The following is a 27262-nucleotide window of genomic DNA, read 5'->3' as shown; positions in this document are numbered from 1 at the left end:
GAGGACGGACCCGAGGACAATGTTGCCGAGCACGATGCGAAAAAGACACGAGAGCGGAGGAAGGCCCCGAGGAGACACACGTGACAAACTCAAGACTCTGACCGCCTACGTCGATCAGGCCTTAGAGGGGGGTAATGTGAGGATCAGGCCCCTAGACCTACCCTCAGAATCACGACTCGGCTCCACACCGAGCCAGGGATCGGACAAGGATCCACTACCTCCGGATTTAAGCGCGTCTCTTGAGCGCGTCGTCGATTGTAATTTCTCTCTTCTCTTCAGTTTAGAATTTTCGTCGATAGCGCCCAATACACTGAGGTTCTCCAATGTATGCCTGGCCGTGACATATATTATAAAATAATAAGTATATTTTTATTAAGATTTATGTAAAAAAACTTTGTAGAAATTATTATTGGTTGTTCTTTTATTTATTTAAATATATATTAAATTAAATATTTATTATAAATAGTTAATAATTTATTTAATTATAAGTGTAAACTTTTATAAAATAAAGCTATTTTTATTATTTTAATTTATTTATAATAAATAAAAAAATAAAATTTAAGATTATAAATATTGTATATTTTTAAAAATTAATTTTTTTATAAACGTTTATTTATATTAATTATATAATTGTTAAAATTAGTAAAAATATAAACCCGTGTTAATTACAAATTTTATTTAAATATTTATTATTTTACCAATTCGAATATTTAACACCTTATATTACGTAATACATCACTTAAAATTTATTAAAAAACCAACCTCCATTTAAAAATTAAAGGCACCTTTATTCCAATTCGACGAATATTACCATTAAAATGTAAAATAAATTATTATTAATTATTTCACTAATTACTGTATCCAACGTAGAAACCGTTTATTTTTACGATTTTTATTTAATTAATTATAACGGAGTATCGGTCGCCGAATTGGCGGAAATCACCTTTTTTTAAGCCCAAAATCGACAAATTATCTACAATTAAGCCACGCTAAATTGGTGGAGCTCGCGGCCAGGGATAAGCCCTAAAACTAGTAAATAACCCATTTAAATTATAATATGCAGTTATTTGTATATGCCCACGTAGTATAGCCAGTCTTTTAGCTTTATAGCCGGGATTTGCAATGTTAAATATAATATAAAAGCGAAAGTTTAATTATTTATATTAACTTTATTAAAGCGGTATATCAAAATTGTTTTTACTTAGCTTAATATATGCCTTACATTTAATAATTAACCTACTACATCCGTCCTATATTAATTATGGTTACGATGCGTACTTTAAAATGTAAATATTCAATAAGAAAAATAAAAGGTAAGGAATAAAAAGTATTCAAATATAACAAATATTTAAATACAATAAATTTGTCGGTAAATAAACAAGCAGGTAATTAGGTAGGTTGGTAAGTTTAAAACCAACAGCCAACTTTTTAAGCTAATAAAACCTGAAATTAAAATGTTTGAAAACAATTTTATTATTTTATTAATAGGGATGTTAATAGGCCTCTCGTTGTGCTAATCGATTAACAAACGTTATTATAGGATAACGTAGGTATATTATGCATATTTTATTTAACAGTTTAGAGAAGAGCTTTTAAATGTCCTTTTCGTCTTATATTATTATTTGAGTAAATGAGTCACGTGTAATTGGCACGTGCGGCGAAACCTGTGACTTATCATTCAATTGATGAATTGAACGCATAAATCCCTATTCCAACAGGGGATTTTATTTTAAAATTAACGTTGTAATTTAATTCGAAATGTATTTTATCCATACATTATCCTATTTAGTTCTTTTTGGCGCATTGCCATCCAATTTTCGATTGCATTTTCCCTTGCCTTTTGCTCCTCTTCGGTTATAACATAATAACCGCGCCCATTTCTCTCGCATTTTTTAAGATTTTGATGATTTTTTAAACCGCCTTTAGTTACAAAGCAGCCATGGCATCCGTTACAATATGACCAAGATGGTAGTAAGGTGCTGGGTTCCTTTTTTTGGCTTTTATCTGCTTTGGTAATAATTTGGGGCTTTGTGCTGGTTCGGCGCTGGATATTGGAGGTGTCGACTGTAATAGGAGCAGCGATGGTGGAAATGGCGAATAGGGCTACGAGGCCAGCAATAGTAAATGGTCTCATATTAAAGCGTATGGTCTCGATAAAAGCTCCAACTGTGCGAAATTCAAATGAGAGAAAAAGACGAAATTCCGAGAAAACCTAAAAGCACAAAATAGCTGAAGGAAATGATTGGGATAATACTTCCTAATGTCTTCTTTTTAACAACGGGTAAACCACACCCTTTGAAAATTCTTTATATTTCTATTTTAAATTGCTATTGTTAATGCACTCAAATTATTTTTACCATATTTATTAATATCAAATGCCAATGCGTACACATATTAAATCGCGTATCCTTTTACTTAACGTTGCGTACCCCCTGTTCGGCACCGCCCCTGTTCGGCACCCAAAAATAACGACAGCTTTATTTTACCCTTCGTATTGTTTTATAAATATTTCGACGAATTTTTCACGTTTAAATTTAATTTTTTTTCGAATTTTAATCACTTATTTTTCAATGAAACAATATATTAAAAACCAGCTTATATTTGCAATTAACGATGTTAATAATGGCGATCCAATTGCAAAAACCTCCCGAAAATGGGAAATATTTAAGTTTACATTTTATAATCGATTTTAAGGTTCCCAATTTTATCAATAAACCTAAAAACCTTTTCAAAACTTTTACCGGAGCAGGAAAAGTATTTAATTTATTAGGTATTTGCCCAGGCCGTTTTGGGCCTTTTAACAACGCATTAAAAATTGTGTTTTTTTACGGAACGGATTTTTCAGGCCACCGGAAAAATGTAAGGCCTTGGAAAACGTTGGATAACGGCTTGGTAATTACGCCACACGTTTAGGCAAAATTTACCCATCGCTTAATTTTGGTAATAGCAGTTCAGAATTATAAACAAAAATGAAAATTTAAGAGGGCAATTTATGCGTATGACAATGTTCCATTCTCATGCACAAGAACGACCAATGGGAAAAGAACTTCCAAGGCGAAGCGGATGCGGATAGCGAGCATCGAGCTTAGCTCGCCACGGTGAGATTTTATGGCCGATTGCAAAATAGGGAGCAAACTTCTGACCGAAACTCGTCTTTGTCAAGAATGGAAATTTCGACTTTGTGAGGCGCGGCAGGTGCCATGCGTGTCATCACCTGAATGGCAGGTTGGGATGGTTATTGTTCCAAGCAGCTTACGTGCAGACTCCCCTTTTCCATCCAAGAGGGCGGATCCTCGTTTTCTGCTAAGTTGGCACGATTAGGGCGGCCAGAGTTTCAGCTATTTTCGACGCTGATCAACACATTCGCATTAATGATACGTCGATACGAGCTAAAGATTGCCAACTAGAGAATGATAATATTGAAAACAACAATAATTTGAAAGGTCGACTTTCTTTTCCGATTTGTGCATGTAGGGTACGTGTTTGCCCTTGTTAGGACTAATATGACGCTCCGTACTGTGGGATAACAGTACTGCTTTACTATATGCCCTTGAGGCGCGACCATTCGTTCAGGATCTGGGACGAGCGATCCATGTACCGTTTGAACACCTTTTCCTCGCATTTATTAACGCGATAGTTGGAAAAAAACGCAAGAAAAAAAGCATTCTCCTTTGCGACCTCGTCTCTCACCCTGCGGATTTCAACTTCGTCTTCGGCCGTCGCGAGTGCCAAATCCCTTGCGACGATGTTCCCCGGCTCCAGCTCTTCCAGCTCGGCTAGACGCATGTCGATTTCCTCCTTTTGCTCGGCGCGGTGTTTTGCGAAGATGTCGGCTTGCCTCCTGAACTCCTTGGCCCACCAACAATAGCCACCAACCAGAGCTACGGGGATCGCCAGTGTCCATCCTTCAAGGTTGTAACCAAAAGCGACAGCACCTAGCCAGCAGGCTTCTGCCGTTCCAGCCAGCAGATACCCGTAGACGAAGAAAGCGTAGGCATACATGCCCGGGAGGCTTCCGCTGTAAAGTATTGCCGCAGCCACGGCCGCAGCCCAGATAGAGTGCCGCGTTGGCCCAAACCCGCCAAGGATGAAGAGGGGAACGGCCACATAGTAGTAATCATGGTGATGACGGTAGGCTGCTTGAGATATGTAGATCGAGGCCGCCATTGAATATCCGTACCAAGTGCCGTGCTTGGTGTGGCTCAGGTACCCCATCATAAAGCCGTATAAGGGTATCATCCAGTGGCACTCGACGAGTCCGAGGTAGCCGTAGGCTATGAACCAATGTATCAGGGGGAAGCCGGGTTTTTGAGGGGTTTTCCCACGTGGGGAGGGTTTCGTCTGCTTTCCCATTTTTTGAGCGAGCGTAATAGGCAGATGTCAAGAATATCGACTGTTGTGACGTTCTGTTAGTGAGAAAAGTGTATTCCGAGGTGTAAATCTTTAATTTGATGGCCAACCCAAAGCCTTTATTCAACCCCCCAACCCCCATATTTTTGGATTTGGGATTATGCAATGACGTCACTCCGTCTGACGGCTTGGCAAAAAAAAAACTTATGACAGGCCAACGGTAATCCAAGAAGGTTTACCAGTATTCTCATTGGCCAGAAGTCGCTCGAAAACAATTTTCTAGGAAACGATCGTCGGTGTTTGTGTCTTGTAAACACAACCCATGCAGAGTGAGACACGTCAACGACGCCGAGAATCAATAAAATGGTTTCTGAATAGCCTGCCAGACTGTTGGGAAGTTCGTAATTATTGGAAGAAAAGCCATGCATCTTTGTCCATCTAACTCATGTGGCAGATAAAGAATGACCGATTATTATCGCATCCCCAAGTTAATGTTCAGGATTCCTACAGCTATCCATGTGAAAATGCCAGCGATTTATGCGTTCCCTCAGCAATATAAAGAGGGCACAGGAAGTAGGTATTACTTATTGCGACCCATGAGTATGAAAATGAATCTAAATTGGCCGTTGGTCTCATGAATCACAGCAGTCCTACATCCTCAAAGACAGCAGTTGTTCATGTCAACACCATGCAAAGCTGTCAGAGTACGAACTGGCCCCTTGATTACTTAGGATCCACTTCAGATCACAGGATGACTTGGATCTGCTGGTGCGTAGAATCTGCTTGACTAGATGTGGTGAGAACTTGAAGGGCCCTCCAGGTGATCCAGGAGTAGATAGGCTGTCTGAACCGTCAGACTGTCAGGTTAGTTTCTTTTGTCAAACTATACTAGAACAGCGCTCGGGCGGTATAATCAAGAGGAATAGAGAGCAAATGGGCTCTGAGGACCAGAGGACTTAGGACTGCCGTTTTATCAGAGCAAGAAGACGAGATATGAAGCATCGAAAGCAGGAGTGATTCAACTGCCCCACTCCAGAGGGCTCCCGAGGCAGAACCAATCAACAAAATTGCGCTCACCAGAGACGAGGGGCCTTGCTCATTTTGGACGTCACGGCATTCATTTTGTTTGTTTGCTTCAACCAAGTGACCCACTTTCCTATGCTCTGAAATCAGCTGACAGCACTACCTACTTGTCTTTGAATATTTCAAGGTCGTTTCCCTCTTCCTCTTCCACCGAAAGATCTCTTCCAAACTCAACCTCTTCACAAACGAGCCATCCATCTTCAACTGTGTTCCAGATACACGAACAAATTCTCCATTGACACAGCCTCAGTCATCAACATATCCCCTCAACACTCTCCCATCGTCATGGCTCCTCTCATGAAACTCCTTGTTCTCTTCGTTGCTGCCACTCCGGCGATTGCCGCCCTGGGTAAGATCGGGACCACCACCAACCACAAGGGCAACCCCCTCGGTGTGGGCAAGGATCTCTGCGAGAACATTGGCTACACTGGCCCCCCTCGCGATGTCAACAAACGCCCCTTCCTCGAGGATTGCAAGAAGCTTCTCAGCAATGCCGAGACCATGGGCGACAACGAGGTCTTCCGCGTCGAGAATATCTGCGAGAACAACAAGAAAGACTGGGAGCTCCACTTCAGCTTCCAGACTTGCGGTCTTTTCCTCCGTCCTGTAACGTTGCGTACCCCCTGTTCGGCACCCCCCCTGTTCGGCACCCAAAAATAACAACACTTTTATTTTTATCCTCCAACTTCTATTATAAATATCTCGATGAATCTTTCACTTTTGGATTTACTTTTTTCTAATCTTGATTCTCCATTTTCCAATGAAGCAATATACTGAAAAACAGCTTATATCTGCAATTAACGACGTCAATAATGGCAATCCAATTGCAAAAACCTCCCGAAAATGGGGAATACCTAGGTCTACACTTCAAAGTCGACTTAAAGGTTCTCAAGCTTATAAAAAAGCACAAAGCCCTTTTCAAAGGCTTTCTACGGAACAGGAAAAGCATTTGGCTGATTGGGTACTTACCCAAACAGCTTTAGGGCTTCCGCCAACGCATCAAGAATTACGCTTTTTTGCCGAACGAATTCTTCAAGCCGCCGGAGAGACAAAAGGCCTTGGAAAACGTTGGATAACTCGTTTTTTGGCTCGTTATCCAATCCTTAAGACCCAAAGGCCCCGTCGAATAGATAACGCCCGGGTTAATGGCGCTACTACGGAGGTAATTAAATCTTGGTGGCTTTATATTACGAACCCGGTTATTAACGCTATTAAACCGGAAAACCGTTGGAATATGGACGAAACCGGTATAATGGAAGGTAAAGGATCTAACGGCCTGGTATTAGGGTTTAACGGGATCCGGCCGTTGCAACGGAAAGAGCCCGGAACGCGGGGTTGGACGACTATAATCGAATGTATATCGGCTACGGGCGTTGCCCTCCCTCCCCTTGTTATATTTAAGGGAAAAAACGTACAACAACAATGGTTTCCGACGGATTTAAGCCTTTTCGATAATTGGAAATTTCACGCAACCGAAAACGGGTGGACAAATAACGAAACGGCTATCGAATGGTTAAAAAAAGTGTTTATTCCGTATACCCAACCTTTAACCCCTGAAAAGCGGTTATTAGTTTTGGATGGCCATGGATCACATATAACGGACGAATTTATGCTTCTTTGCTTGCAAAACAATATTCAACTCCTATATTTACCCCCTCATTCGTCACACGTTCTCCAACCATTGGATCTATCGGTTTTTGGGCCGTTAAAAGAAGCTTATCGACGTCAACTTGGATTTGTTAGCCAATTTTGCTGTTCAACAATTATTGGAAAACGAAATTTCCTACTTTGTTATCGAAAAGCCAGATTAAAAGCATTTATAGCAAAAACCATTCAATCTGGTTGGCGTACAACGGGGTTATGGCCGGTAAACTTGGTTAAACCACTTTTAAGCCCTTTTTTGTTAGAAAATAGCAATGCCAACGTTATAAAAGATAAAAACAACGGTTTGCAAAGGGATAAAACACCGGAAAGCCCAGCCCAAAAAATTAACGACCCGTCTTTACTTATTTGGAAAACCCCTAAAACGACCCGAGATGTCCGATTTCAACTGCAAAAACTTTCCCAATCCAACAAAACCAACGCTACTTCACGTCTTTTATTTGCAAAAGTCCAAAAAAGCTTCGAAGCTAAAGATACCCTTTTGGCTAGCGCCCAGCAAAAAATCAGCTTATTGGAAGCACAACTGGAGGCAATACGGCCGGTTAAAAGGAGGAGGGTGGTTCCGGATCCAAACGAGCTTTTGGTTAACAAACAGAACATTATTGGATTGCAGGAAAAGGATATAGAAAATTTGGAACCTTTAGCTGATGAAGAAGAGGTTAATGAACCGGAGAAGCGTGAAAACGATTGTATTTTTGTCCGTTGATAATTTTATATTTAAATCAGCTTATAAAAGTAGGCATTTCGTTGTTAGATTTTCAGGGTGCCGAACAGGGGGGGTGCCGAACAGGGGGTACGCAACGTTAAGTTTATGACTATCTGCTCACCTTTTGCGAAACCGCTGTTTGGACTTCCCTCACTTTCACCAATATCGACGTCTCCTCTTCACGGCGGCCAACATCATCCTTGGAATCCCCCTCAGCCGTCGGTCTTTTGATCCATTCCAAGTCCTCAATTCCAAAGCCTTTAACTAATCACCACATCCCCACGTTATCAACAGGACTCGACTGTCGTGTACAAGGACAAGAACCGTATCTACTGGATGGGCAAGCAAGATGTGATCGAGCTCCTCCGCATGGTCACCACTGGCACCAACATCCGCGAGGATCGCCTTTCAGCTCGGGGTGAAGCCTACAACTGCCTTGTCACGGATCTTGAGGAGTACCCCGTCGGCAAGCAGTACATGGAGTTCCTTATCGACGACCCCGCCAACTTCGAATTCCCATTCCGCACCACTTGCCAAGACAACTAAGATCTGAACAAAGCTCTTCCTTTGTCTGCACATAGATACAATGAAGATTTCTTGGTTGATGAATGGAACTGGGTCGATTCAAAGTTTTTTGCTCTTCTGGTTCACAAATGTTCCTGTAGGTATGGCTTAGTTGGAGCCCATAGCATGGATGGCGTTCATTTTTTTTTCATTTTTTCATCAAGGGTTTTCATTATTAGATTTTAGGGTTTCACTTCTCCATATCCCATCAGAAAACACATCAATGACCGAAGAGGTGATCGGGCTTCTGAGGTCTCACACCAGATCTTCGATGTACGACGTTTCTACTGGGAATGCATTCTTTCACACGGTTACCATAGGAATCACACAATAACCAACAATCTCTCTTCATTCGAGATTCATTGTCGTCTTTCCCGTCCAGCATAGTCCACGCCGTCATGAACAGACCCGTAAGTGCTGATACCACTGTAAGACTTGATGGTAGAATGTTCTTTCTGTGGCCTGCAAAAGCGGCAGAGCGACCTCACTCCTGCAATCCTGCAAGGCTCGCCAGCAACCATCACCATGCCCTCTCTTTTCCTGTCAAAGGTGCGTGACATTCTTAGTTCACCACTCCTCACAGAGAGGTGCTTTACTTCACGCATGCAGGCCACCAGAAGAGTCTTCCTTTTGGAATCCTGACAGGCAAAGTGATGATAGTGGAGGTCATGCAAAGGACTTGTAGCTGATCCTCTGTGGTTATTTCCAAATCTGATAGGGCGGTAAAAGGACTGCAACTCAACAACTAAAGCCCTGGAAAACCTACCCCTGTCAGCTACGGCCGAGCGCTATCGGCCCCGTGGCATGCTGAAGCCAAGCGGCGCATTTTGTTTCCGCGCCTCAACCTGTAATTTGGCAAAGTTGATGAGCGCCGCAATACAAGCTTTTGAGGAGGAGTTGATCTGCAACATGCTTGCTGTTTGTGGACCTAGATGCAACCCGCATCGAAATTGGATGACAGCCAGGCTGAAGGTCCCGCACCACCTCTACGAAAACTACGCTTGCAGTCTTACCTCTTCTTCCCTGACCCTGTCAATTGTTTTGCGTGCTGATCTCAGTCGGCAATGCGGCTAGTCCTTCGTCAGAACCTAGAGGCTACATGAACGGACCGAGATCGCGTCTCTTTCAATACTTTCTGGCCTGTACCTTGTCTTGATTAGTCGATTTATACTCTACGTACGAAACATGAACACCTACAAAAGTCATCCATGTGGCAGTGCTCAATTTATATTATCCGCGTCTGGATCGCTGTACCTTTACCCCGCGATGCTGAGCATCTTGATCCGTCGGACCTCATTGGTCCACGCGCCTAAAACACGAGACAGAAATACACTGCCACTGCGGCCCGACCAACAGCCAAGACGAGTACCGTACGGTTGCGCTCGCTGATAGGATCTGTACCCCTGCACCCCGTCCAGCCTGGCCAAGCACAAAGCCTGAACAATCTTGACCCCTGTGCCCATTGGCAACCCTGGCCGGGCCGCTCATACCTCTACACAGATTGATGTTCGTTCTGGGCTTAAAGGCCATGGGTCCCTCCTCCTGGGCTACAAAGTACAATATCCACTCTGCCACTAAAGACACTCTTTTTTACGTTTTATATTGCTTAGGCCTCTTGAGCACCGGTGGCTTCTCATATTTCCATATCTCGTTCAGGCGACCGACACTCATTTTCGCCGCCAGCTCGCTGACATACCCTCTCTTTTTTGCTCGTTAGACCATCTTTACTTCTAGAATAGGTATCGCACACTGCTTCTCTCTGCGATGTCCCTCCTCCTCCTCACCCTGTCGATCCTCTCGGCCGTCGCAGCACCAGCACCCGCTCCCGACGCATCCGAACAGGAGCTCTACGTCAACCTGACCGAGATACTCAGGCGCACCGACGCCGCCGGCGGCCACAAGAAAGGCGCCGCCTACAACAACCGCGCCAACGCCGAGGAGCTGCACAGGTTTGGTGCCGCCTCGTGGGGCTACAACTGGAAGACGGAACAAGGGGCGCTCAGCTTCGAGCAGGTGCCTATGTTCTGGGGCCCTTACAACAACGCCAAGCCCATCCTGGACGCTATCGACAAGAAAGAGGCCAACGTCCGCTGGGTGATGGGGTACAACGAGCCGGACGAAGTCGTCGACAATGGCGGATGTGAGCAGTCGCCTTCAGAGGCGTACCGACACTGGGGGAACAACATGTTCCCCTTTGCAGACAGGGGGGTAAAGCTCGTGTGCCCGGCCATCACATCCTTCAACACAAATGTAGGGCACGCCGGCTACCCGGCCGGCCTGGCGTGGCTGCGCCAGTGGGCACACTTCAAGGGAAACCCGCGCGAGTTTCGGTGCAGCGCCTGTGCGCTGCACTGGTACGGGCCTGACGGTGGTGGCGTGAGCGGCAAGCAGCAGGCCAAGCTCTTCATTGACTACGTTTCGTTTGCGCACCAAGAGGTCAATACCATCTTTGGCTGGGACATGCCGCTTTGGATCACTGAGTTCGCGACCCTGCCGAGGGGAGATACGAAGCTGCTGGCTGAGTTTCTGGCAGAGGTGGTGCCCTGGATGAACGGGCAGCCGTGGATCCACAGGTACTCGCCTTTCATGGCAGAGTCTATGTTCACCAATGGGGTGTTAAATGCTGCGGGAGGAGTATTCAAGGATGTGAGGTAAAACGTCATGTTCTTTATTCTAGCAGCCTTAGGTTAATGATCATAGCCTCTGAGTCTCCCAAATACATATTTCCATTGCGACCATCCGTCTTTTTCACATCTGCAATGGTTTCAGAGAACCTACGCTCACTGGTATAGACTGGCTACCAATAGATTGGGCGAATGGGAGTCAAGTCGACGACCTCCAGTAGCATTAGAAAACCCAACAGACCATCTTTGCCGGGAGGACGCCCAGTGAGAAGAGTTATCACAAGCGATTGAGTGGACTATCTATTCTTCTTGCCCCAAGAACCTCTATTCTTCCAACTACCGCCCTCCACGGTGTTGAAACAATGTGTTTGTGCAGCTCGTCACGTCGGTGACAAAATCTCCCCTGCTTCTCCTCGATATCCTCACTTGGTTGCTGGTGGTCGTACGGGGAATTTGAGGAATTGGCTAAGTTTTTATTGAACATTAGCGTAATTCTTCATGGCTGACTTGTATTTGTTGAATGCTAACTGACCTTTGAGTGGAAGTTTGATAGCCCAGTGCGATATATTGGCAAACTTCTTCATGTGGCTTTGGGGACTTTGTTGTAGTTGGACTGGAGACGTGCTTACGGTCATATCGCCACAACCAATAGAATCAAGCAAAGCCAGTGGAGGTCGCAAAGAGGGGTAACAGGTACCCTACCTTAGGTACGTACCTACAGGGCTCAGCTGGTCAGACATTTCTTTGTCGTTTCCAAGCAGGGGGTTTCCTAACATTATTTGAACGTGGACTGCCCTCCTTTCTAGGCTTTTCTGAATCATACTTCTTGCCCCAAATCGCACAGAAAGACTCCTAGCGCAGGCATTGCAACTTTTTATCGGGTTTTTATATGCTACGATTTTGTCCGCATACATCTTTTATTTGACCAGTATCTGAGCAGATCTTGATCAAAAAGCAGCCAACTGGCCTGTTTACTATCTTTGCAATTTGACCAAGGTCCGACCACACCGAGAAAAAAAAAGCACCTCAAAATGAGCATGGAAACAGAAACCCAATCCCTCGGAGGCTACCCTCCACCCCCGATGAAGGAGCCTCGAACTGTATCATGCGACCTTGGAATTAGCGACAACGATCTCCAAAAGCTCAAGACCGGCCTCGTGCCTTACGATCAAGACGACAAGTGGTACTTTGCAACCACGGGGCCCGACGACGCCGGCATCATTTCATTCCACATCATCCGCTACTTTTCCCACCGGGATTTCTACATCATCCACGTCAAGCCCAGCGACGACGTGGGTGGTGACCAAAGCACACGTCGCCACAAGATTCAGTCTTTCACGTGGGATGAGAACCAGTGCGGCATCTACATGACCGAGGAGCAGGGCAAGAAGCAGGCCGTCTCGCTCTGGAGGAGCCACCTCGAGTGCGAGTTTGAAGAACTTCCCGAGGAGGACTTTTCTTCTGACTGGATGGATTATTCAGGTTATGATTTGAATCCTGAGGACCCCATCTATCTGAAATACAGAGATAGTCCGTGAGACATCTGCAGATTGCGGGATCAAGAGGGGTTGTCTTGTTAGAGCATCATGAGAGACAGCAATGCATCCGCTCGCAACTGGCTACCAAAGCTCCGGCAGAATGTCGATGAAATGTTCTATTGAGTGATAACAATTTATTCCATAACGCCAGACCCAAGATGATATCGAAATAAACCCAGAAAATTGCGCCTAATCCAATGTTGCCCGTTCCCGCACCATTTCTTTGTCTATAATCGCCCTCTATCCGTTCCTTTCGCCTTTCGAAAAACAAAGACAAACTCCCCCAATGACGATAAAACAGTATCTTACCAGAGAGCTGAGTAGCCCAACTAACCCAAGACACGAACGCTACGCTTCGAGCGTGTGGTCGTAGGCCCCTTTGCAGCCTTTGCCGCCCTCTGGGCCGTGACAGGAACGGCGGACGATCCCTGCGCGGCCTTCGCCGCCGGTTTGTGCGTGTTAGTAGTGGCCTTGGTCACGCGGCCCGACTGGACAGAGTTGAGGGAGGTCCCCGCCGCAGGCCTGCGCGCGGCGGTGCCCTGCTTGTTGGCCGTTGCACCAGGCGCCACCGGCGCAGCTCCCGCGGCCGACTTGGCCGGGACGGCCGTGTTTGGGGTGCGTCCGGCGCCAGATGCGCGAGCTTTGCAGGCACTACCGAGCTGAAGGTTGGTACCGGTGCCGGGGCCTCGCTTCCTGAGCACCGTGGTCTGGCAGGTGCCGGTGTAGCCAGCGTTGGGCGTGTAAGCCCCTCCCCTGTAGCTCCAGCCCATGATGCTGCTCCAGGGTATTCTGAGGTAGGCCGATGCCTCCATCTCGTTCGGGTACGGGTGCTTCCTCTTCAGCTCATCCCTGTACAAGGCTATCGTGTCTACAAACGTGGTCTCGATGCCCGCCGTGTCAATCTTGTAGATGTAGCCCGTCGAGGTGGTGTGCGTCGAGCCAACGAGCGTCGAAAGTTCCATTGTAGTCGAGACCCAAGGGTCGCGGCGCGGGGCTACCCTACCCAGGTTCTTGGTGATGTGTTGTATGACAGTAATGGATGTCTCAGCGTCAGCGTCGGCGCAGAGGCCGCCCCGTTGCTCGACGACTGTTGGTGTTTGTGCGGTCATTCTGTATACAAACTGTGGCAGCGCTAGAGAAACCTGTAGCACCGAGAATAACAGAATGAAAGCGGGGATAGACGAACGAGCAAACATTCTGTACTGCCTTTCAGGAATATGTCAGTAATTCTCAAGTTGGTGATTAAGGGTATGGGGCTTCGAGTATTTCAGGAGATTCGCAGATTTTGGACCGGAGAAGTGGTTGAGTGTCTGAATGCAAAGATGAAGGTAAATGATGCCAAAGGTTAAAGCGAAGTAAAGCTTTTGTATGGATACTGCAGATAGAAGAAGATGAGCCAATGTGTAATGTAATAAGATGTCAAACAAGTGAAGCGAGGATGTGATGTCTTTCTAAAGCCAGTGAGACGAGAGTAGACACCTTGGGCCTCATATATATAGAGACAGGTAGCATGATAGAACTGTACTGGCTATTTTTCTTTTACCTGGATTACTACAACCTCACACACAACCCCTTTACATTGGATAATCACCAACCTGGTAACCATAGCCTCATCTCTTCTCAGGCTGACTCCATCATGGGCTTGCCAGGGCACTCGTATTGAATGAATCACTTGTAGTGTTTGAACCCGGAGGCAGTATTACCCCCACACCGAGATTATCACCAGTACGATGGATAGCTCCAGGATGAGTCCCTCTTTGGCCGCGACCTGCAAGGCTGTGCTTCCGTGGAGGAGTAAAATTTAATTTTAGCACAGGCTATGTCACAGATTCACTGATTAGAACATCTTAATTACGAGTGGGTGTGGACATGCGCCTGGTTGTTGTCTGTGTCACGACCTGAGATTTTCACATGCGGCCCCATGGCAGTGGTCGTACCAAACTACCTGGCTTTTAGCAAGCTCTATTCATATTCGGGTAAAGTCCATCCGTATGACTTACCCCAAGCGAATCAAGATTAGCCTTGTATACATAGGCCGAAATGCGTTGGAACCAAAGTGAGGGGTGGACGCTGAATAAGAGCCCAAAAGGAGGTTGTGTTGCGCCTCAGTCCAGGTCTCTGCCATATCCAGATTGAGTAACAAAAGCCGAGATGATAGTATCTGAGTGGTCAACCGCGACCAGACTGTGCCTTTATACGCTAGGGGCAAAGACGCCTAGTCTAACCTTTAATCTCCGGTAAGGTTGACCAGGATCAACGAGCTGTCTTCACGACCGAGATCTGTGACTTGGGGTACACATAATTAATAAGGTTTACCACGAAAATTAACATACTTTCCAATACGTTAGTCTGATTTTATAATATATTGTAAAACCTATGCATATATGGAATAAACTTATCGAAAGTAAACAGGCAAAACGAAAACCGTTGATACGGTCTAGCTTGAATTTTACCGTATGTGCAATTTGTATAATATTGCTATGCAAACTTTATACGCCATTATGTTCATGGTAACTTGCGGCCGTAATAACAGAGTGCTGACCCTGGCTAATCTTACCAGAGGTCTCATGTCAGAAGTGAGCGATTTCAACCCCGGCGTGTACTCCAAGGGAGCGGGGCAACCCCTCTTGCAGAACCCATACGGCAAAATAACCTTTGGCATTTTCATAGATTACTTCTTCATTCCTACTTTTCCTGGATTTTTCAAGTCCCAACCCAGCGCGTATGGAAACCAGTCCCGCGGAACTTCTCAAAAGTGGACAGCTACCTAGTCTAACCTGTTTGTTGACTCGGGTTACACTATTATGACCCGTGCGGCGTGCGTAACCTCCTGTTATCTCCTCCCCACCAATGTGCTGGATTTGAGTTCGCCAAGGCTCTGGCGCAGACCAGTGTCGCTTACTGATCCAACACATCTTTTGGCGCATGCTTTCCCCTCAGCTGTGCCGCTTTAAGATCTGGAATAGGTACCATTATACAAAAATAGTACTGAAACCGTATGTTGACCACTTAAACAAGCGGCTTGCACCCCCGAGGGCTTTCTTTCCTAGAGAATCCACAGAAACCACCCTTACGGGAACTGCCAACTTAGACCCTACTTTCAGCGCAGATTGCCCGGATTGCACAGCTTTGTAGGTATGGGTAGGGTTTGAGATTGAGGCGCCTGGCTTCGTCCCGACGACCTTTGCAGTCCCGGGATATGTGGCAACAGGATCTGGCGCCTGCCTCTTGAAATCTGCAGCATCGCTCGGGCCACTGTGGCAGGGTGCTTGGCTCCGTCTTGTGATTGGGTGCCCCTACGGTTCAGCTGAAGGCGCACCGGACGGTCCCGAAATGGGATGAAGTGATGATTGGATGACAGCAGGTCATCATTTGGGGTTCACGCAACTTGAGATGATCTGCGCCTCCTTCCAGAACAGCATTCGGGGGAAGTCGTGCCGGAGCTCCCACGCCAGTAAGGATGCGGTTAGAGGCAAATGCAAATGTAGCAGTGTTATTTAAGTCAGTCATGGCCCCGTCTTTCAAGCTCAGGCAGTATCCTTGGAGATCGATTCCACAAGCAGCTGTGTTCAACATCTGGAAGCGACATCCCTTCGTCACTTGGTAATCGCTCTATGACGTCTCCTTACAAACAGAGAGTTTGAGAAATTATTGGGAGGCAAAAGGGGACGCTCACCATACATTAGACCAGATCCGTACCCACACCAGACTCTCTTCCAGTAGCCCACCGCTATTGCAATCAGGTCTTGCTAGGTCATGAATGTATGTCTGCCCGAGATATCTAAAAGGCTCGGTAGGATCTACCTCCCCGCGCCGACAGTTGTCCGAGTCACTTGCGTAGAAAGCAACCCTTCGGCCAAGCACCACAGGCACGGCCATCCCAAGTAAGATCCAGATCTCGTCTCCACACGCCGTATCTTGTGGACCCAGCCCGCAGTGGCCAGAAGACGTAAGGAATAAACGGCGGAATCGACACGCTTCTCTCACGGCCTCTAGATATTTGGCATGCTGAGGGCTTCCTGGTAGCTGCTTTTCATCAAACAAGCCGGCTGTAATAGTCTTGTAAAACAATGTCAGCCTCTGAGCAGGCCGAGCCTGGCCGTCCGCTGCATCGTCTGGATCGCATGACATGCTAAGCCACTGCTCCAAAACTGACTCCCATTGGCCCCCATCGACGTCCTGACTTGTCATGACAACACCCGTCATGGTTACAGTGTCTACCTGCCAGCCCTCAAGCTCGACGGTGTAACTCAAAAGATGGTCGAAGTCCACCCATTCCCTGACCAACCGCCCGTTCGCAGCATCAAAAGCGTCTTCCGACCACGGCTGCCCTCCAATCTCGTCACCCAGCCCAGTCCAAAAAAGCGTCTTGGCGCTGGTGCTACCGTCCCGATTCCAACATGGATACCACTCCCAGCGTGCCCCATTTTCACTTTCGGGTGTCGAAAGCTCGGCGAGGGCAACAACTGCGAGACTCTTGTACCGGTTGATAAAGTCGAGCGCGAAGCCTTCTGCCACTAGAGTAGAGTTCAAGACGTACTCGGGCTTGATCTCGGCTGAGGGGTCTTCCAGGAGTCCATAGAAGCCAAACATCTTGTCCACGGCCAGAGATGCTTGTTTCCCACGGAAGATGTACGTTCGCTCGAGCAAGGGATAGCGGCGCGCTATGTGCTGGTGATAAAGCTTCCGTTCGCGTTTGAGCGCCAGGTACTGCGAATAGAAAGTCACTTGAAGCTCGGATGGCTTCATTTGACTTGCTCCCTGATCTATCATTTGACAAAAGGACTGCCATGACAACGAATGCTCACCGCACTGGACTGTTGTTGTTGAGTTTAGAATCAACTCTTGGACTGTCCAAACCCGGGTCCACCAGGAACTGCAAAGGAGGTGTTGAACGGCGTTTATATGCCCTGGCTTTAGAGGTTTAGGGCTCGCCGGGGCACTCCTGTTTGGACTCTCATCGCGATTCTCCCTGGTCTGGGCGATGAGCTCTGCCACGCTTTCCACATCAAGACCTAACCACACTATGACACTTTCTGCTCTTTTGTACAAGTCTCCCATCAGTAACACCTGTTGCGACCGTTCGTCCGCGTCTGCTTGATTGATGCAAAGAGTATCGACCCACAGATCACGCTCCGTAGTCGAGTTTCTGAGATGCACAAGGCAATCATATAGATTCTTGCCAACGGAATATCGCGCTCCGTTCACCGTGATGGAACGCTGCAGTGTAGGATCTCCCCAGACATAAGATAATGCCTCATGCTTTGCTGATGATCGCCCTTCCACGTGTACGGTACACTGCAACTCTTGACCTGCGATCCCGGGAAGAATACGCAACAATCGGATCATGTCCTTTGGCGAAGAAAGTGGCTCGTATACGGTCTTGTTCTGGTCTCGTTTTGATCCTTGCTCTGTATCGTGCACCTCGGTGACAAAAGCGCTTGCCGGATCCGTCAACATGGCTTCCCACGTCTGCACAGCCTTTTCTTTCAATTCATCCTTAGCCACAACAACCAACACAATCGAGGCTGAGAGAGGAAGTTTCACCAGCGATGGGACGCGACGTGACTCCAGTATCGATCGTAAGATGTACTTGATAACCCGAAACACCAGGTTCCTCAGACCTTGAACAATATTCAAGAGATAGCGTGAGAGACTGGCAAGCCAGACCTGCTCCCTGAGGAAATCAGTTGCGGTGAACAACTTGCGGCGTGGATTAGCAGGGAAGGTATTGGTGTCCTTTCGCCATTCGTCTTGTTGATACTCATACCACAAGTTGACCAAGAATCCCGACACTGACACAACGAAACGTCGCGTCCGGTCTGCTGTAATTGTCCGAATGGCCTCCCAATCTCGGAAACCACGCCACAAGGGCTTTAATGCCCACTTCAGGATGAAGTATGATGGCAACATAAATACCAGTGTAAGCAGTATGGCGTAATAAAAGAAAAAGACATAAAATAGAGCTAGCGGAAACAGTCCAAGCAAGATCGTTCGAATAATGTTCAAAGACCCCGAGAGGGTCCTGAGCTGCAAAAGTTGACTTGTCGCGAGAGACGTGACACGTCCCTCTGACTTCACCCCCTGCAGAATCCAGACTACGCCTTCTAGGGGAAGGGCAAGGACTCTTGTGCAGACGAAGATACAAATGTGCATCATGGGGATAAATGGAAGCCAGAGGGCGGCAGCTAGTAGGATAAAAGCCGCCCGGGCGGGGAGGCCCAACGTTGTGAGAGCCCATGATGTTATGGTCATGATGTCAGGAGAGGTTGTAATTTCCCAGCATGGCAAGAAGAGCTGCGATGTGACCCAAGCTGTTTGGCGAGTCGTGAGAGCATGGGAACGTTGCTCGTGGTATTGAATATTATACAACTTTTCTGTTGAATTACACAAAAATTGCCCTCTCTGGCCCCCAAGGGCCCACACTGCTATTAACCCTAGTCTCAGTGCTCAGACTAGACCCCCCTGCGTTGCAGGGTGGACCGGGCGCTCCATGTACCTTTCAGCCACATGGCTTTTCGACCAATCAAATTGGCCGAAAAAATCGCGCCCGTTCTAGTCTGAGGACATGTTGTCAATTATCGCCGCAAGTGGAGGTTATCGCACGGTATACGCACTGTGTATGCACTGTATACGCAACGGCGATACAGTTTTTTAACTGTGTATTTTTTATTTACGAATATTTAATTAAATAAAAATGGTAAAAATATGGTAAAAGTATCGTTATAATATTTGAAATTAGGGCTTTTTAATGGTAAGAACCTTATATTAATAGATTTTACATACAAGTTAAAATAAAAATAAATAATAATATTAATATTTTTAACGCCCTATTTAAAAGTTTATATATAAATAATAATATATATAAATCTTTTATTTTTATATAATAATTGGTATAATTATATTAGCCCCTACGTATAATTTTTTTTTCCAAATTATAATTCGTTATTTTTTTATTTATATAAATATACGTTAAATTTAATATTTTATATAAATATTTAATAATTAATATACTTATTAATAGGCGGTTTTATAATAAAAAGTTTCGGTATAGTAAACCTTTATACTAATTATATATAATAGTAAAATAACGTTTATTTTTTATTCAATTTAAAATAAATATAAAATAAAATTTAAAAATGTGTAAATTGTATTGAATTTATATATAAAATATGCAATTTTAATAATGATTGAAAAAAAAGTCTACGTGGACGTTTGCTTTTACCGGTTATATAACCGTTTAAAATTTGGTATTAATATCGTTAAAATTGGTAAAAATATAAGCCTATTTCGATTGCAAAATTTATTAAAAATATTTAATATTTAACTTATTCGAATATTTAACACCTTATATTACGTAATATATTAACCAAAACTTATATATATAATATATACGTATATATTACCTTTTACGTAAAATTTCTTCCAAATTATATTTTAAAATAAAAATATAATTAAAAAAATCGAAAAATTCCAATATTTATTAAAAACCCAACCTCCATTTGAAAATTAAGGGCACCCATATCCCAATTCGACCAATATAACCATTAAAAATATAAAATAAATTATTGTTAATTATTTCGCTAATTCCTATATCCAACGTACAAACGGTTTATTTTTACGATTTTTATTTAATTAATTATAACGGAGTGTCGGTCGCCGAATTGGCGAAATTACCTCCACTTGAGCCCAAAATGAACAAGTTGTCCTCAGACCTAAACCAGAGTGATCTTTGGTTGGACCCACAGGTACAAAATAAAGCCACGATTAAGCCACGCTTAATTGTGGAGCTCGCGTTCAGGGATGAGCCCTGAGACTACAATAAATTTACAATAATTCTTTTGGAGCAGGCAGTAGTGCACGATTGCAGACGGGATGGATGGTGGTGGAAAAGAAGATATGATTTTCCCTAATATTTTGCTGCATACTCCGTACCAGGCCCATATCCGGGAAATATGTGGTATATTACCAGCATATATTAGTTTTTTGGAGTCCCACCATGATTTAACTTAAAGTAGCAATTTAGCTGTTAGGGCTGGCTTTATGGTAACCACGGTGGGTCCTGAGAGTTATATCATGGGTCGAAAGTCACTGAGCTTCCCGGGGGGGGGGGGGGCTGTATGTATTTAAAATGTTGGCCAAAGCTGCAAAAGCAGCAAAAGCAGCCCTTTAAGGTATTTGACGTACGTTCTTTTTCAGCCTTGACGTACAAGTATTTACGGAGTTTGCAAAATCTTAGTAAAAGTGCCTGTGAAAATGAGTTAAGTAGTGCAGTGTTTTTATGGTGTTTTGGTATAGTGAACCGAAATAGGAATAAGAAATTACAGAAGCAAAACATAAGAAACCCCATATTTGTTTACAATTTGAGGACTTTCTGTAGCCCCAAATAGTTTTGCGTCGACGTAGATGTTAGTTTATTATTTTGCATGTTTTTCCACCAAATATTAGGGAATATTTTCGTTGTTTCCATCTGCCTCCCAGTGTGTTTGCCTATAGTATTGGGATTTTTAGGAAGTGTCGAGGCCAGCAAGATGCAGCATAAAAACATTGTGCAAAATAATGACAGCACGTGTAAATGTCGCAAATCAGTCCATATTTTCCGGTTGCGTATATGAATCGTGTAATTAACGCGAATATTTCGTTTGGGCAATAAATTTCGCGCATGTTATAGCAGAAGGGGTGTGTATTTTGGGAACCTGGGATTTTGCGATTAGTAGGATTGGTTTTCCCCTAACGTTAGCACCGTACTGGCCAGCTTTTAAAAATAGCGGGTAGGGTGGGGCAGCCCAAAGTGCGATGGGCTGTCGGGACGACGAAGCCCCGACCCAGGTATTACCCCAGGAAAGCATAGCGGTTTTTTATTAAGTATAGGGGTGCGCTGCCCAGGTTTGTAATCCTGCCGAACAAAAGGGATGTGACCACACCGGGATTAATAGATTGAGCTGTAACGTCCAAGTTATTCGGATGTGATATGTATGGCAAGTTTCCAAATATGCTGTATTGTATGAATTTTTTGGCCGTATTTTATAACCCAAAAAAAAAAAAAAAATCAGACCTTAGCCGCCCTGGACCGGATTCAAACATTATTTTCAACAGGGGCAGACTTCGTATTGTGAAATTTAGAACTTTTAAGCCGTCATAGTGGTTGCCGGTGGGGCTAGCTGTTATCTGCATCGCACAGCTTTATTATCCTATTACGTCGTCTAGTGGAAAACGATGGCGAAGCTATCCACAGTTCCGAAAAAATATAATAAATAAGTTGGATATAATAGAACCATAGGTACAGCTGTTTCCCGATAATAGTCGCCACAAACGGTTTGTTTTATGCTGTTATAAAATGGTCGTAACCGAAAAATCTCACTTGCTCGGCAACCACCGCCTTAGGGGTGTTTGGTGGAATTGTTAATGTATTTCCTACGCACTTTTATTATTGATGTGCGTCGGTTGTAATTCCATCCTGTTTTTCCTGCACGTCGAGAATAATCTATTTACCGCCATTTCCTTTTTTTTGGACCTCCTTTAGGAACGTTTATGGGGCTTTATAAAGCCCATTTTAAATGCCGTTACAAACGAAATATTGAAAAGAACAACCGACCGTTTAGTGAAATGACTGATCCGCAAATCCGATTCGCTTGTTATTATCGGAAAAACCCTGTTAAAAGTTAAATCGGCTTTTATTACCCTCGTTAAGGTTTTCAATTAAACAGGTTTTCCGCTGTATTTAGCAGCTTTTTTTTTAACCGTATTAACCGGGGTATTAGGATTGGGCACGTTTTGCCTTTTTGTTCCAATTGCACAAAAAACCCAAAAGCTTAAGTTTTCGAGGGATAATAGTGTGTAAGTATTATATTTTTCGGCAATTGAACTTTAATTTAATTAATTTTTTTATAATAAGGGTTTGGCGCCCAAATTTATAAAGGACGGATGGTTTTATATAAAATTTCTGCAAAAATTCGAACAGACGTTAATTTTATGGAAATTGTTTATCTGTCTCGTGGTTATTTTTGTTTGGTATTTTTTGGGTGCAAAAAAAGCGGATATCGCGATATTCGCCAGGTTAGTATATTAAATTAGCTCTGCTGATAACAATTTTCAGAAAATGAGCCAAATTTACCAAAAATCCGCTCGCATTATATAAAAGATGTTAATTTAGGGCGGTGTTTTTATATGTTTTGCTTTTACATGCGCGAATTTTGCGATTCGCAGGCGTTTGCGGGGACCAGATATCGAAGCTCAGTAGGCTAGTAGTTATTATGTATTGGGAGCGCCTTAGGCCAGTGCCAGCCGTTGATGGGTAGAACAAAATTTCAACAATTAATGCATATATTTACAGTATTGTATGCTTATCGGAGCTGCCAAATATTGGCAATATTGATCCGTTCTATACGCAGCTGTTGAACCTTTTAGCCAGGGCTAGTGACGAGATTTAGGCTTGTTTTAGCTTCTCCACTGTCAGGTATATGAAATATCCACCCATTACACCCTTACGTTTCCACTTTTGCACGCCCTCATTTACGAACCTTGTTTGTACCGCTGCTGGAGGTGAAGATTAAAGGCGGAAGACATTAGCGCTTTCCAAACAATTGTAGGCTAGGAATAAGGTTATGAAAGGAGAACCACCATCTTTTCCAAATGTATGTAGTTCGATCGTTTGTAGGGGTCCCAGTAAATATTTTAATTTTATATTATATTCTCCCTGCCCTTTTATAAGCTCATTTGGGTCAACGTGGGTATATATCCCAAGAAAACCAGCTTTAGAAAACACCATCCCTTTCCATTTTGCATTTTGTCGCTGAAGATATATATTATTGTATAGTATAGCGTATATTTATCGACCTGCCGCCCTTATGAGAGTTTTTTCGTTATTTAATTTTGTTATTTTGAGGCAATTTTTGTCCTGAAGCGACCGAATCGCATGCTTTTTGGTTGTAATTCTTCTTTTCCATTTGACGGCACATTTTGGCTATTATATGCATTTATTAATATGTATATTGGATGGATTTTCGCCCGTTTATCTATTTTTTTCGCCTTCAAGCAATATTTCCATCCGGGAAACCACAATTGACCAACAATACCCCCTATAGATGGATTACAGCTGCGGTTATAGGAGGACCATTGTTGCGGAGTGGTGTGACCGGTATAGAAATAAATTTTAATCGCATATTCGATATCGGCCAAAAATACCATACTATACCAAGAACGATTAAATCTGTTGTAAGTTGCCTAATTAACGCCTGCTGGTTTTAGAAAATTTTTGTGTTTTACAAAAAATCATTGGTATATGCGAGCCATTTGAGCTAATTTTAATTTTATAGCTTATTGTCATAAGCAGTTAAACCCAAAGTTTGTTCCATAAATGCCTTCGCGCGAATAATAAATAAGAAAGTAAAGCCTACCTTTCCTTTTTAGCAAGGGCATAATAATATAATATAGTAAAGATAAGAAGATTTTGATCGATTATATAATATTATGGGATGCTTGTGTTAATAAAAGCCATATCCCACCCTGGGTGAATAAGGCAATTAAAGTAATTTTTGCATTTTTATATCCTACGTTCGTGTTTAGTGTTTTGAAAATACCGCTTTGCCCTGCTGTATTCCGGGGTGGTTAGCTTCGAATATTGTATACTATGAGTGTGTGAGGCCCGGAAATGCGACTGTTTGAACTGATCGTTTATAGGCATTAGGTAGCTGTTGTAGGCGACGCCATCGAATAAGTACAGCTATTTACCATTCGTGGTTTCCCTTGGGCATCTTGGGAGTGGCGACTGCGATTACATTTTTCTTGCGCATGCAAAAGAACGCCCGCTATAATTAGCGTATTCAATGTGAGGTCCGGTAACGTCTGCTCTCCTGAGTATGTATGACATGTCAATCATTATCTGAGAAAATCGTTAAAACGGTCTATGGCATCCCGTGATTGGGTGGGCCGTAATGACACGTACAGCACTCAGTAATACGATAATGGAGAGCTACCTTGCGGCAGACAACCAAGTTATCGTCGTAAAGGCTACCGGCCGGGCGGAATTCGAATTTCCACCAAACACACCCTGACTTTTACACTTATCTTTTTCGTTTTCCTCTAACCCCTGTCACTTGATTTACCAATTTTTTCACCACCTTAAAAAAACCCCCGAGTTCCCCCACTCCCTGTCTGCGCTCTAGTTTCTTCGACCCCTGTCTGCGCTCTAGTTCCTTCAACCCCTGTCTGCGCTCTAGTCTAGTTCCTTCAACCCATGTCTGCGCTCTCGTTCCTTTAACCCCTGTCTGCGCTCTTATTCCTTCCATATTTAACTGCGCTCTAGACCGGGCGGGCCTGAAGTGGTCAGGGCCCTGAAGTGGTCATCTCTCTTTTGCTCTTATAACCTTTATAACAATCCAACCAAATGCCCGATACAGGCCAAATTTGGTACGTATATAAAACCAAAAAGCCACTTTTCAATGGTATAATATATATATTTCTAACGTTAATAATAATCGAAATATTAAAGATAATATATATTTGTTATTTTTATTATTTAAAATTCGAATTTAAATGTAATAAATATAAGGTAAAATCCATTAAATAAATTAAAATTTAAATAATATTTAGAATTTTAGTTTGGATGTATAATATATTCGGTTAATTTTATACGATTTTTTAAAGTAAAAACTATAAAAACGCATATTAAATTAAAATTTAATTTATAATATTTTTAGTTAATAAATAAATAAATACAAAAATCGTATTAATAATAAAAAAATAAAAACAAAATTACGAATTTTTTTGGCTTTAATTATAAAATCTTTTATATTTAAATATTTATTTAAAGATTTTACTAGTAAAACTTTACTATGGGGATTTTTTAAAAAAAATATTTAAATATAAAAAACTTTAAATACAAATTCAAAAAAATTCGTAATTTTGTTTTTATTTTTTTATTACCAGTTAAAATTTTTTATTTTTTTATTTATTAATTAAAAATATTATAAATTAAATTTTAATTTAATATACGTTTTTATGGTTTTTATTTTAAAAAATCGTATAAAATTAACCGAATATATTATATATCCAAACTAAAATTCTAAATATTATTTAAATTTTAATTTATTTAATGGATTTTACCTTATATTTATTACATTTAAATTCGAATTTTAAATAATAAAAATAACAAATATATATTATCTTTAATATTTCGATTATTATTAACGTTAGAAATATATATATTATACCATTGAAAAGCGGCTTTTTGGTTTTATATACGTACCAAATTTGGCCTGTATCGGGCATTTGGTTGGATTGTTATAAAGGTTATAAGAACAAAAAAAAGATGACCACTTCAGGGCCCTGACCACTTCAGGCCCGCCCGGTCTAGTTCCTTCGACCCCTGTCTGCGCTCTAGTTCCTTTAACCCCTGTTTGCATTTTAGTTTCTTTAACCCCTGTCTGCGCTCTAGTTCCTTCAACCCATGTCTGCGCTCTCGTTTCTTCAACCCCTATTTGCGCTCTCATTCCTTCCATATCTAACTGCGTTTTAGTTCCTTTAACACCTGTCTGCGCTCTCGTTCCTTCAACCCCTGTTTGCGCTTTCGGTCCTTTACCCCCTACCTGCGTTTTGCGCCTTCAACCCGTACTTCCGTTTTGCACCTTCGACCTCTGTCTTTGCTTTATCTTTCGATTTAACGAGATGGCAAAAATAGATAGACGCGAGATTTTAAGATTCGCCATAGAAAAGGCCGAAAAGGACTTTATAGTATCTTTATTTAATTTAGTTATTAAAAATGAAGATAAAGGCAAAAGATATACGCATGTTCGTGATATTGTTGTCCTTACAGCCAAATCAAGATATCTCGAAAATGGGGATGGTTTGGATATCGATTTTGGCTTTACTATCGCAATCGCCCAACATTTCCGAGTTTCGGATTGGAAATTACTCGTGAAATATTGGAAATTAGTACTAGACGATGTTAAGGTTAGCGTCCGAACTATTGTTTTTGACCCAGTTTTCTGGCATATATATGTTAAAAATATTGGGAATGAAGATCCAAACCTTTTAGCACATATTGCTCTTGGTACGAGTATAATCCCTGATCCTTTTTTATTAGAGAGATTTCTAACCAACGTTGCAGAAGGTGCATTGATAATAGCACGGTAAAAGCTATTCGTTGTTTCGTTTCTTTTTGATTCCGTGTTTGGGCCAGGTAGAGATTTGGCCGATTGGGAAACCCGTTTAGCAAGTCCCGAGCGAACGATTATCGGTATGAGGATCCAATTTGTTTTTATGTGGATGCAGCTAATAGTGATTTCATTTATCGATATAGGACCGGATTAGCCGTCTGGTTAATTAATTTACGTTTTTATTAGCCCCAGTTCTAGTATTATTTCGATCATGTCCAGGAATTCGTTAGGTGACGATAGTGGAGACCTATTTTACCATTTATTTCCAGTCGAAATTGCGGGTCCCACCCACTTTGTTATCACGAGATATCATGAATCTTCCCTTTCTTTGACAACCGGCGACACGATATAACACGGGGCGACAAGGATTAAGCGGAAAAGAATTAACCTTCCAACTTTCGATATTAAAAATTATATGTATATTATCCATTAAAACACTTTTGTGCTTAAGGTTTACCAAGGCAGCTTGGTGAGCTATCCTGTGACTACACGCGATTACGCTGTGTAGACGGCCTCAAACTTCTGTTTTTAGACGAGGATCTGTTTTTACTGTTTATATTGCTTTGACTGTTAGACAAT

General features: G+C 43.1%; 8 protein-coding genes across 8 annotated transcripts; 4 read left to right on the top strand and 4 right to left on the bottom strand.

The window, feature by feature from the left end:
* Window positions 1–3540: 3540 nt before the first annotated feature.
* Window positions 3541–4353, bottom strand: PgNI_02233 (uncharacterized protein; the record flags this gene model as incomplete). The annotated part of the gene is made up of 1 exon (XM_031122300.1): window positions 3541–4353. One exon carries the CDS (start codon window positions 4351–4353, stop codon window positions 3541–3543), a length of 813 nt encoding a protein of 270 aa, XP_030987754.1.
* A 1326-nt stretch (window positions 4354–5679) lies between these two features.
* Window positions 5680–7999, bottom strand: PgNI_02232 (uncharacterized protein; the record flags this gene model as incomplete). Its single annotated transcript, XM_031122299.1, has 2 exons — window positions 5680–5969; window positions 7972–7999. The coding sequence occupies 2 exons, from the start codon at window positions 7997–7999 to the stop codon at window positions 5680–5682; spliced, it is 318 nt and encodes a 105-aa protein (XP_030987753.1).
* On the top strand, window positions 5719–8347 carry PgNI_02231 (uncharacterized protein; the record flags this gene model as incomplete). The annotated part of the gene is made up of 2 exons (XM_031122298.1): window positions 5719–5949; window positions 8096–8347. 2 exons carry the CDS (start codon window positions 5719–5721, stop codon window positions 8345–8347), a joined length of 483 nt encoding a protein of 160 aa, XP_030987756.1.
* A 416-nt stretch (window positions 8348–8763) lies between these two features.
* On the top strand, window positions 8764–9050 carry PgNI_02230 (uncharacterized protein; the record flags this gene model as incomplete). Its single annotated transcript, XM_031122297.1, has 3 exons — window positions 8764–8775; window positions 8837–8914; window positions 8949–9050. 3 exons carry the CDS (start codon window positions 8764–8766, stop codon window positions 9048–9050), a joined length of 192 nt encoding a protein of 63 aa, XP_030987755.1.
* Window positions 9051–10129: 1079 nt separating this feature from the next.
* Window positions 10130–11020, top strand: PgNI_02229 (uncharacterized protein; the record flags this gene model as incomplete). The annotated part of the gene is made up of 1 exon (XM_031122296.1): window positions 10130–11020. One exon carries the CDS (start codon window positions 10130–10132, stop codon window positions 11018–11020), a length of 891 nt encoding a protein of 296 aa, XP_030986474.1.
* Window positions 11021–12020: 1000 nt separating this feature from the next.
* Window positions 12021–12527, top strand: PgNI_02228 (uncharacterized protein; the record flags this gene model as incomplete). Its single annotated transcript, XM_031122295.1, has 1 exon — window positions 12021–12527. The coding sequence occupies one exon, from the start codon at window positions 12021–12023 to the stop codon at window positions 12525–12527; it is 507 nt and encodes a 168-aa protein (XP_030986475.1).
* Window positions 12528–12856: 329 nt separating this feature from the next.
* PgNI_02227 (uncharacterized protein) lies at window positions 12857–13636 on the bottom strand (the record flags this gene model as incomplete). The annotated part of the gene is made up of 1 exon (XM_031122294.1): window positions 12857–13636. One exon carries the CDS (start codon window positions 13634–13636, stop codon window positions 12857–12859), a length of 780 nt encoding a protein of 259 aa, XP_030986478.1.
* A 2563-nt stretch (window positions 13637–16199) lies between these two features.
* Window positions 16200–18440, bottom strand: PgNI_02226 (uncharacterized protein; the record flags this gene model as incomplete). Its single annotated transcript, XM_031122293.1, has 1 exon — window positions 16200–18440. The coding sequence occupies one exon, from the start codon at window positions 18438–18440 to the stop codon at window positions 16200–16202; it is 2241 nt and encodes a 746-aa protein (XP_030986479.1).
* Between the last annotated feature and the right edge of the window lie 8822 nt (window positions 18441–27262).

This window comes from Pyricularia grisea (genome assembly GCF_004355905.1).
Source record: "Pyricularia grisea strain NI907 chromosome Unknown Pyricularia_grisea_NI907_Scaffold_1, whole genome shotgun sequence".
NCBI lineage: Eukaryota > Fungi > Ascomycota > Sordariomycetes > Magnaporthales > Pyriculariaceae > Pyricularia > Pyricularia grisea.
This window is presented reverse-complemented; position numbering and strand designations above follow the sequence as displayed.